At 30.5% G+C, this 11,806-nt stretch overlaps 2 protein-coding genes across 2 annotated transcripts; both read left to right on the forward strand.

The window, feature by feature from the left end:
* The first annotated feature begins 1,138 nt into the window (after positions 1 to 1,138).
* Positions 1,139 to 6,312, forward strand: LOC130674746 (BTB/POZ domain-containing protein 17-like). Its single transcript, XM_057480168.1, has 4 exons — positions 1,139 to 1,324; positions 1,391 to 1,558; positions 1,731 to 1,871; positions 4,756 to 6,312. Exons 2-4 carry the CDS (start codon positions 1,436 to 1,438, stop codon positions 6,019 to 6,021), a joined length of 1,530 nt encoding a protein of 509 aa, XP_057336151.1. The 5' UTR covers positions 1,139 to 1,324; positions 1,391 to 1,435; the 3' UTR covers positions 6,022 to 6,312.
* Positions 6,313 to 7,997: 1,685 nt separating this feature from the next.
* LOC130674450 (glutathione S-transferase 1) lies at positions 7,998 to 11,793 on the forward strand. The gene is made up of 5 exons (XM_057479782.1): positions 7,998 to 8,230; positions 8,309 to 8,367; positions 8,441 to 8,582; positions 8,665 to 8,782; positions 11,411 to 11,793. Exons 1-5 carry the CDS (start codon positions 8,096 to 8,098, stop codon positions 11,650 to 11,652), a joined length of 696 nt encoding a protein of 231 aa, XP_057335765.1. The 5' UTR covers positions 7,998 to 8,095; the 3' UTR covers positions 11,653 to 11,793.
* The last annotated feature ends 13 nt before the right edge of the window (positions 11,794 to 11,806 follow it).

Here is an 11,806-nt window from a genome sequence, read left to right on the forward strand (position 1 = left end):
CCCATATAGAAACGACATAGGAACATATATATACTAGACTGCTTCAAATTAAGCAACTATTTTTTTTTTTTTTTTGAAAAACTTTGAAAAATCGAAAGGGTATCTTAAAATATGGTGACAGTTAAAATTTGAGCTCTTAATATTGATATTTAGAGGTGGCTGTTGATAATTTTCGATTTTTCATTTAGTAACAGTAAAAAAATACATAACTTCCGAAAAAATCAAGATACAAAAAATCTCTTCCAAAATATTCTGTAGCAAATTTACTGATCTACAAAAGAGGTCTTATATGATTTTTTCATAAATTCAACCATTCACAAAAAATCTGACGTCAAAGTTTGATACAATTCGAAAAGAACTTGTTTTTACTCGTTCCGAATTTTATACCATGTCAACTAATGAGAATTCAGAAATTTTTAATACAGTTTTTTGTAGGAAATTGAATGCTCTACAAAAAAAGTCTCTTATCATTTTTCGATAAATCCATCCGTTCAAAATTTATTGGACCTGACGTCAAGTTAGAGTAAATTTCGAGATCTTTTTACTTTTCCGGCGAAACTATCGGACTTAACATGAAATTTCATAGAATTTTTTTTGTAGACAATTTTATGTCCTACAAATTATCTCTGATAAATTTTTTTTAAATTCTGCATTGTTTTCTAGTTATTTCCATTTTAATGCCAAGCTCTTAAAATCGATCAGAACACTATTTTTTTAGGAAAATTTTTTTCGAATCTATATCGGGATCTATGCTGGATTCTTATAGAAAACCATCTAGGCTGGATTCCCATATGGATTTTGACATGGTGTAGATTCCCATTTGAAATCTTAGTAAAAATCCACAGGGAATCCATATTAGATTCTCATATAAATTTAGCATCGTGTGGATTCCTACAGGAAACCATATGGAAATCCATCCAAAAACACCATGTGCGAACCCACATAGGAATCAATGCTGGATTTTCCCATATGGATTTTTCGATAAAGTTTATAATAATTTATAAATCAAAACACCGCTCATGAAATCATATTTTTTTTTAATCGTTCTAAGCTGCTGTCTCTCTGATTGGCAACTGCAAACAAAGTTTTCGTTGGTACCAACACAAAAGTAACTATTTTTAAAAAACAGCTGACAACTTAACCTGAAGTGCAATTAAAGGTAAAGCTGGTGATTGTCATCAAGGTTTTCAACGTAGTACGAAATCGATCATAATAGACAAGTTTTGTTTGGTAATTCGGAAGGTTAGGAGTTGGGATTTAAAATTAGTCAGAGAAGTTCAGGTTCCAGGATGTATTGAGGATCCAGAATCTGGTGTGGATGGTGGTTAGAAAATTAGAAATGTTTAGATTCAGATTATTGTGGGTTGACAATAAATGCCCTGTGCACTAGTTGCAGGGCAACCAAAGCTGAATCACGTCAAGTAAACATGTTCAGATGTTACGTAGTACTATTAGATGGATGACAGGTTTGACAAGTGTAGAAATGGATCAAAGTAAACCAGTTGTTGATGAGAGCGGACCAAGTTCTGATGTCCCTAAGACACCAGAGGCTATTGAGGTATTTTATATTTCATGTGTTTTTAGTACAGGTGGACTTCGTTATAAGACTATTAGTTTCTCTCTCAGAGTATCTCGATACCTGGTTTATAAAAAAGACAATGATAGTCTTATAACGAGGTCCAACTGATTGGTTGTTTAAATTTAATGACTTATTTATTGGTCGGTTGCAGGTTGATAATTCCCAGACAATATTGCTGAAGATAGCGACTTTGTACGCGGAGAGATTGATGAATGATATTTGTTTGGTAGTTGATGGTGTAGAATATCCAGCTCATCGTTTAATTTTATGTGCTTCTAGTGATGTATTCCAGGTGAATAATTTTATTCTGACGTTTAATTTTTGCAATCACTTTTTTTTACGTCGAATTTAATGAGTGTGGATGTAGCAGACGTCAAAAAAAAAATATTTCGAAAAAATGCACTTATTAATTTCAAAATTTTTCAAATGCGCATTTTTTAAAAATTTTATTTTATTCATTATTTACTCTATTTATTAATAAATTTAAATTTTTCTGATGTCTGCTACATTCATGACAGTAAAGTTGGCGTACATCAGACAATTTTTTAAATTTTTAAATAATAAAATAAAATTTTTTAAAGAAAAAAATTTAAAAATGGGCTTGTAGAAAATTCTAAAATCGGTACATGCATTTTTTTTTATCATATCAATTTAATTGTTTAATTTTTTTATATGTAATTCAAAAATTGTCTTGTGTCTGCTAGATTTACACTCATCGAATTTAACATGATACTTTTGATTTTTTGACTTTTTTTTAAACAGTAAATTATAAAAAAATATATATTTGAAAAAATTGCATCTGTAGTTTTTTAAATTTTCTGCATGTGCATATTTTTAGTTTTTGTAATTTATTTGTTGAAAAAAAAAATCCGAAAATTACTAATTGTCTGCTAACTTCAGAATTATATTTGAACTGATACCAGGCATTTTGATGTCATGAGTTAAATTGTTTTGATTGTATTCATTTGCTAATTATTGGTTTATTGATGGAAACAATTTAGCATCGAGTAATTTTTTGCACAACTAAACTATCACCATTTGTTGGAAATTTAGGTATGGTACTCGTGAATGAAAACAGATGAATTTATTAAACAAACAAAAACTTATTTCTTTTTATTAAAACTGCGCGCTCTAGGATACGTCTTCACTCTTAAGAGATTTAGTCGAGACTAACTTATTCTTTTAATTTTATTTAATACTGAGGTCTAACGACCTCCTTCTTTTCTGTATAACAAAGATGCCTAAGTTCAAAATATATATATGTGAGAGTTCAATATGAAGAAAAACATATTGCCTTACGTTTACTTGGAACATGGGCCTTAATCTCTCGCCCGCCCAAGTACCTAAGGTCATAAAATTTGATCCACACTAGTTTTCTTTTCCTTAAGTAAACATATACATATTTTGAACTCAACACAAATAATATATATTACGATTTAAATGTAACGTTGGTCGAAATGATATTTGAAGAGGAATCAGCAGAAGATGATTTTTTTTTTAAATTAAGAAAAATTTGAAACACCCACTACTTTTAAACCAATCGACTGATTTGGTTCACATTTTTTTGAGCATGATGAAAACATTTTTTTTTTGTTTTTTTTTATTCGTTAACTAGCAGGATTTTTTTTAATTTAATCATTGTGCAACTAAAGTTCTCGTAGAATATTTAATTTTATATAAAAAAGGTCCGTGCATTCGTTTTAATAGAGCTCAATGAAAGAAAGTTACAGAGCTCTAAAGTTGAGAAAAATTTAATTATTGAGAAAAAAATATTGTAGTTTAATACTATTTTGAAGAATTATAAAACTCAAGAACATAGACATAATAAACCTGAATTTTTAATTTCAATTACAATTGAATTTTGTAGAAGAGAAAAAAAAAAAATTTCTGACCGTCTAATATGTATACGTAGATGTATAAACTTTTGAACCAACATATCTAATTATATCAGATTATAGTTAAATTCTATAAAAATTCTAGCATGAGGACAAATACAATAATTAAGGTAGTAGTCTAGTAACTCGGATTGAAAAAATCGAAAAATTTGTTTTTGCTTAATTCGAAAATACAATATTGAGAATATACTGTGAAAATTTCAAACTGACATTCGAAATAGGAACGGAGTTACGAGTTTTCAAGAGCGCCTCATAGTTGCGCGCCAAAAATTACTGAAACTTTAAACGCGTTTATCTTGAAACAACATATATAAGGTCGGCTCGGGTCATAACTTTTTTTCTATTCAACCTATTGGTCTGAAACTTAAACTGATTATTCTACACACTTGCCGTTCCCGTCGAAACTAGGATTAATTTTGTTCACCCCTAACTTTCCATTTTACAACCCTTTTATGCGAAAAAAATTACTTTTTTTTTCGAAGTCCGCCATTTTGTTATTTTTTGATAAAATTTAATAATCCTAATTCCGACGAGAATGACATGTCTATAGATTGAGACTAATCAAGAATTTTTAATTTCGGATGTCCTCAAGAGTCAATATCACCTGGGCCATCCACGCACTTTTTTTTGAGGCGTCAACTTCAAGCGACAATAATAATAATAATAATAATAAATTATTTAATTTCCTCAAAAATTTTTTTTGTTACCTTAAGATGTAAATAAAAACATATTAAAAATGCAAAACTTTTCATTTGCTCCTTCTAAAAAAAAGGCCCCTAAAAAACCATGAAAAACGACGCAAGTTACTAGACTGCTACCTTAAATTTCTATGAAATCTACTAATTATTAAAAAATAATCTACACCAAGACTTAATCAGTTTTTTTTACTAATCATAAGTCGAGTTTTAAAATTGACCTGGTTTCCGGTTCGAGGATCAGTTATTTTGCTAATTGTACCTTGATGATCAAAAAAGACCTTGTATCATATTTTATTCATTCGTTTTTTTGCTAATTATGCATTTATTGATCAATTATCACCTGGTACTAAATCTTCATCGTCAGTTTTTATGCTTATTTTCAATTGAATGATAAAAAATGGCCTGGTACCGAGTCCCAATTATCAGAATTTTTAAATATCAGGCATTGATTGTAAAAAAAAACTTGAAACTAAGTCGTAACCATCAATTTATTTGCTAATTATTAATATAATTAAAAAAAAACAATCTAGAATTATTTTTCTAGCATTACTGTATTTACTTAATAATTATTTTTAAATTACAGGTGATGTTAATGAGCCCACAGTGGACAGAATCACAAGAAAGCCGTGTAACTCTCCAAGAAACCCCACAATGTGTACCGATATTTAGTGAGTTTTTACGTTACTTTTACACCGGACAAATACGTATAAGCTACGAAGTTGTCTTACCAATATTATCATTAGCTGACAAATACAATGTACGTGATTTAATAACCCTGTGCCTTGAGTATATGCAAAACCACATCGCAGTAGCGGCTATTCACGGTACTTTAGTTTCATGGCTCGACTACACATCAAATTGCGGGCATCATGCCATCACCCAAACCTGCCAAAATTTTATCAAGTGGAATGTCGAGCTGGTAGCCAAGACCGCGGATTTTGGTAATTTCGAGCTAGACGTCTTAGTGACTCTATTACATCAAAGTAGTTTAGTAATACGCGATGAAATGACACTCTACAAGTGTTTGGAGTCTTGGCTGGAGCATCAAGTTCAGCGTCTTAAGCATCAGCTGACTCCTACCGAGTATGAGTTGACACTAAAGCAGCTAGTGATTGCCGTAATGACACCGATACGTTTTCCCATGATGTCACCACGGCAATTAGCTGATTTATTGTTATCCCCCCTGACCAAAAAGTACAAGGAATTTTTTGTTGAACGCATGGCTATCGGGATGTCCTTTCATTCTGGGCAGCATGATCTCGTCCAAGAAGTCATCAGGAATGAAGAAGATGGCGCGTTGTTATTTGAACCACGTCTTTATACCGTTGACACCTGCAGCTCGCTGCTGACGATTGAAAACTTCCATAGTCTCCCTTCGTATCACACACGGACTCTAGTATTTTCCAGCCACTCTTTCCTAGCAGAGCACGCTGGAGACCGAGCCTGCGAGTGGGTCGTTGACATTTATCCCAAAGGGGTTTGGTTCAAGAAATTCTTCTTGATCGTCTGGCAGGGAACTGTTGAGATGCCTGAGCATGTCATCAGGTCCGTGAGGCTGTCGCTGACTTGCAAAGAACCTCCGACTGATGCCAACAATGACATGCGCGTGAAGATTGGGGTACTGATCTACGGACTCCAGGATGGCGTCGAACATATTGCTCGAGTCACTGAAGTGATTCATAGATTTAATACAACTGACCGTGTTCTAAATCTAGACGATTTACTGCCGTTTGAAGAATTAAATCCTCAGCAAAGCGCCAAGTCGCTTGTAAATCCTGTTTCTCCTTATTTAGTTGGCCCTAATAAAGACATGCTTAAACTTCATATTGTTATATCACCGGCAAATTGATCTGATAAGTTTATGAAGGTTTTAATAATTATTTAAATTATAAATATATGGGATATATTTATTCAAGTGACGTTTAATTACGGATAGAAGAAGGCTTGTGAAGAGTGAAGATTTATTTTTAAATATTGTTTGTATTGCTATTGATTTATTAATGCTTTTGAGTTTAACTAAGTGGCAATTATGCTTGTGTCAAATTAAATAGTTCAATATCTTATATATATATATATATATATATATATATATATATATAAATTTTTTTTTATTGTTTGATATAATCATTACTTATAGATGTATTGTCATGTAAATGTTATTATTGATAAGTGAGTAAATAAAAAATCTATATTAATTTATTGTTAATTTTTTTTTTTTTTATGATAGTGAGCATCATTTGAGCGGGAAAATTTCGGCATGAGTTGAAGGCATCTGAATATATTAATAAAAATAATTGTCTTTAAAAAATCTAGTGGTCTAGAATAATTTGAATATTGCGGCTGAAAAAATTGTTTTTTTATGATACGAGGATCGAAATTTAAAGTTTCAGTGTCTCTACAGCCAGTCGAAACAAGCTAATTTCAAACCGATACTGCAAACAACTGTTAACGAATTCGTAATACACAAATATTTTCATACAGCGGGCAGAAACAATTGTGTTTTTTCCCTTGGGAAGCAACACAATTGTTTCTGCCCGCTGTTGGTTATATTTAATGTTGATTTGCAGCCTTATTACTCCCATTTGTCACTTCATTTTTCAAGTGACAGTTTTAATTAACCAAATAAACTTAATAAAAACTGAATGAAAATAATATTAGTGTCTTATTTACTATTTAATAAGAGACTGTAAATCGCAGATTTCTCATTCTCGAATAGTTCTCCGCATCATCGGCTTTAAATTAACTTGTTTCTTACTGGCTGCTGACATTGGGACTTGAAGTTCCGATGCAGGTAATCATGAAAAATATCGTGTGACTCAGGACGCAGTATATAAGTACCTTCACATCAATAACCTAGCAAATTTAAGGCAAGTTAACGACATTTTGTTCTTTTACAAGGTAATCAACGGGTACATTGACTCCCCAGAAATTCTTGAACAGTTTAAATTTATCTGCCCCAAAACGGGCCTACGACATAGCCGGCTACTAAATACTACAAATTCCTCCAAAAACTATGTCCGTTTTGGGCCTATCAACAGAATATCTAACTCGATCAACACTATCTGCTCGGATGTGAACTTCTTTGGTTGTCCCTACCTATCCTTCAGGACGTCTGTCAAAAAGCTGGTACTGGAATACAACGACTAACCACGAACCCCTCCACGTGCAATCTTTTTATCTTTTTGACTTTATTATCTTAGTGTATATAGCTATATCACAATCCATCGCTTAAAGCGTTATTTCCCCTGTTATTTCCTTTTCATATTATATGTAAATTGTTATTGTATATTGCCGATTGGCGTTAAATAAATAAATAAAACACGATTTCAAACTAGGGTGAGGTTGGCTGCCCGAGCCGTAGACGATGGCTGACATCACCCGCAGTCTGAAATCGTCTTGTTTTATCCCTTGTCACACAATATACTATTTATTAATAGCTATTGATTAATATTTTGAATTGATAATTATTAAATTCTCTTCATGAGAAAACCTTTGATTAATAAATATTCATTAATACTTTTAATTAATAATCATTAGTTGATATTTTCAATTAACATAAAAACGTATGCTAAAAAATAATTTATCCATTTTCAAAAAAAATTAAATAATATATAAAATATGTTTTACTGTCTTTATAAAAATTAAATAAAGATATTACATTTATTTATTATCATACTGAGTTATTAATGGAAGATGTATGTAGGCCAGTTTAATCAACTGATAGCCTTGGATACAAGTGAAAGGCGGAGTCACAATTCTGCGGTGGAAACAGTATTAAATTGCATTCCTAAGAGATTGTCGCTCATATTATGTAATATATCTATTTATATTTTATTGAATTTCAAATTTATTCTCAGTTTACTGCGGATCGCAATCGCTGCTTCATCTTCTTCACTTTGTTCCAAGTAATTAATTTATTAATAATGAAACTTTACGCTGTTTCTGACGGACCACCTTCTCTAGCTTGCAGACAAGCTTTAAAAGCTCTTAATATTAAATATGAACTTATACCTGTTGATTACTGCAAAGGTGAATTTTTAACTAAAGAATATGAAGAGGTAATTAGTGACTAATTAACAAAAATTTTTATACTTAGTAAATTTATAATTAAATAATTAATAAAAAATTTTGTTCAGTTGAATCCGCAAAGAGAAATTCCGACTTTAGTCGATGGCGATTTAACTATGGGCGAAAGGTAATTTAAACTTTTAATTATTTATTCGTTTATTGAGTCAGTAATTAACTAATTAATTATTTTATGAATTTAGTCATGCGATTTTGCAATATATTTGCGATAAATATGACACAGAAGGTAAATATTATCCAAAAGATCCAAAAGCGCGAGCTCTTGTCAATCATCGACTTTGTTTCAATTTGACTACTTACTATCGCAATATTTCGGAGTATGCTGTGAGTTGATTCATTATTTGTTGCCTCAAAAAACATTTACATTTAATGAATTAATTACTAATTACTTTTTTAATAATGATAGTTTGGTCCCATGTTTTTTGAGTACGAGCGCACGGAAATGGGGTTGAAAAAATTGAAAATGAGCTTGGATGTATTTGAAAAATATTTTACGCGTACTAATTTCATATATGCTGCTGCCAGTAAGTATAAGTGATCATTAATGCAACTATTCAATTAATGAATTATTCATTTAAGAATCAGACATATTTTTTTTTTTTTTTTGTAGAAAATAAAGTTTTTAATGCTTGTAACTTTTACAGTATAACTTTTATAGTTTTTTTGTAGTCAGTACTCTTTTTGCAGAGAATTTTATTACCTATGTATTACTTTTTAAAGATTTTTGTGTTAAATTATTAGTTCAGACGTAAAAGACGTTTTAATACATGACAATAACGCGCCGCCAAATTCTGACTACACAAAAAAAAAAATTTCTTGGTGCAAGAAAAATTTTTTATTATAAAAAGGAAATAAAAATTTTTGTTAGGACTAGAAATAATTTCTTGGCCCAAAAATTTTTTTCTTGCTCTAAGAAAATTTTTGTTTTTAATTCACGATGCCAAAAATTTTTAATGAAAGTAAAAATTTTCTTAGGACGAGTAAAACTTTTTCGCGCCAAAAAAATTTTTTTTTCTGTGTAGGCTATGGCTTAAACTTCGCCCGAGTATTTTATTTAAAAACTGCTATAACTCAGTTAAAAAAAAAGATAATTTCATGTTTTTTTTAAATAATAAACTAAGATAACTGAGTATATATAATTAAAAAAAACAAATTTGACACTTAATTGACTTTTCAAATAATGATAATTATATATAGGCCAATCGATTTTGTATCAGACTGATATATTATTGATTAAATAATTTACATACGATATTTCGCACACAGTAAGCCTGTGGTATCTTCAGGTATCTGATGAATGTCAATTTATTTAGTTTATTATTTAATTAAATATATCCCAGGTAGGGAAAGTCGATGACCTCCGGTAATCACTGCTCGACTCTCATAAACTTTTAAATTTTGTTTGAAGGATTTTAAATTTAAATAATACAAAATTAAAATGAATTTGAGTATATTTTTTTAATCAAACATTGAATTTAATCGGTCACCGGATAAAGATGCGGGGCCGTAGATGTTTGTAGGCTGACTGACTGTTCTGCCTCAGCAGATTCAGTACAAAAAAATTACAAAATTATAAATCGTCCGTCGCATCTCAGGTTACCCTAGTGAAGGTCGTTGCGGCCCGGGTCTTATACTTCGTCATAGTTTAGGCTACGGGCCACGATGGTGTTCGCGGAAATCGCTTATCTGCTTAGTGACTCTACCAAAGCTCGATTATATGTTACTAAAAAAATTAATTACAATTTTTTTTTTTGATTAAGGACCTAACGGAACGTCACACTGATAAGAAAAATTGATCAAAAATCTCAAAATTATTCTAAAATCACACTTGTGTGTTATCAAACATTATTATTGTTATTATATCTATATATATATATATATATATATATATATATATATATATATAAGTTTATCTCAATTATTACATATATTATAATGTTTCAATACACATGTATAATTTTAGAATAATTTAATAATTTTTAATAAAAATTTTTATATCAGACACCTGAAAATACCACATGCTTACTGTGTGCGAAATGTCGTGTGTAAATTATTTAATTAATAAAATCATAGTTAGATAAAAAATCGATTGACTTACGCAAGTAGCACACTTCGGCTGCCCAATTTCAAAATACAGTAGCTGACAAAAATAAAATTTTTGAAGTATGCATCGAATCATGTTCACTAGACTCCACTGGAACTAAAAATACTAAAAAATCGGTTTCGAAAAACTTTTTCACTGTGTTTTGAAATTGGACAGGCGACTTGGCTTTTTGACACCAATAAGATAGAAGTTTTGAGGCTGTTTTGAGGCTGAGGGGAAAAAAGGGTCTGAGATACAAAAAAAAGAGGATATTTTTGTGATTTTTTTTTCAGAGTACCTTCGTTATTAAAATTCATAAAATTTGTGACATATTAAGCATCATTTCAAGAATATTCTGCTAAATTTTCATAAATAAATATTGAAAAATAAGCCAGTGGTAGTGGGGAGAGCCGAGTCAGCTAAAAAAAAGTCTCCATGCGGTAGGCAGGATAATTCATGACTGCTTCATCTGAAATCAAAAAACAAAAATTTTTTTTTTTAGTACATTAGTTTATCTTGGATTTGAATGAAGGAATAAACAAAATATTGGTTTTTGAATTTTTGGTAAAGGTGCAATTAAAAAACTCGGATTTTCGCCAAAAATTGCTCCTTTTGTTTAATTAAAAAATAAGTTGTTATTGAAAAAGAACATCCTTCGTTCAAATCCGAGACAAACTTATGTACTGAAGAAATCTTTGTGGTTTTTTGATTCCAAATGAGGCAGTCATGAGTTATCCTTCCTACCGCATCGAGATTTTTTTTTTAAGGTGACTCGTCTCTCCCCACTACCACTGGCTTATTTTTCAATATTTTTTTATGAAAATTTAGCAGAATATTCTTGAAGTGATGCTTAATAATGTCACTAATTTTGAAAATTTTAATAAAGAATTTACTCTGAAAAAAAAAATCACAAAAATATCCTCTTTTTTTTGTATCTCAGACCTCTTTTCCCCGTAAGGCACCAATATGTTGACAATTTGACAACTATTTGTTAATACCTTTAAATAATTTGCTTCAAATTTTAATAAAAATTTTCAACAGCGTAAGTAATTTAGATATTTATTTGCAGATACTTTAACAATTGCGGACTTTGCAATGATAACGGCAACGATTGGTCTAGAGGCCATTGAATTTTCATTAGCACCCTGGCCAAAAGTGAACAAATGGTACAACGATTTCAAAGTAAAGCATCCAGAATTGTGGGAAATCGCCGCTGGAGGTTTAAAAGAACTCAGCGATTACGAAAAAAATCCTGATTTATCAATGACTTGGGTCCATCCCATCCATCCGATGCGTAAAAGTAAAAAGTAAATCGAAGCTTGCATAAATTTTTTTGTAAACATTCATTTAATAATTACTTAAATTTTTTATTATTAATTATTAATATACATTTATATATTTTATAATTAACGATGTAAGTATAATATGAAATAAAATTCAAAAATGACAAAATGTCAGTCGTAAT

The sequence above is a fragment of the Microplitis mediator genome, chromosome 9 (genome assembly GCF_029852145.1).
Source record: "Microplitis mediator isolate UGA2020A chromosome 9, iyMicMedi2.1, whole genome shotgun sequence".
Taxonomy (NCBI): domain Eukaryota; kingdom Metazoa; phylum Arthropoda; class Insecta; order Hymenoptera; family Braconidae; genus Microplitis; species Microplitis mediator.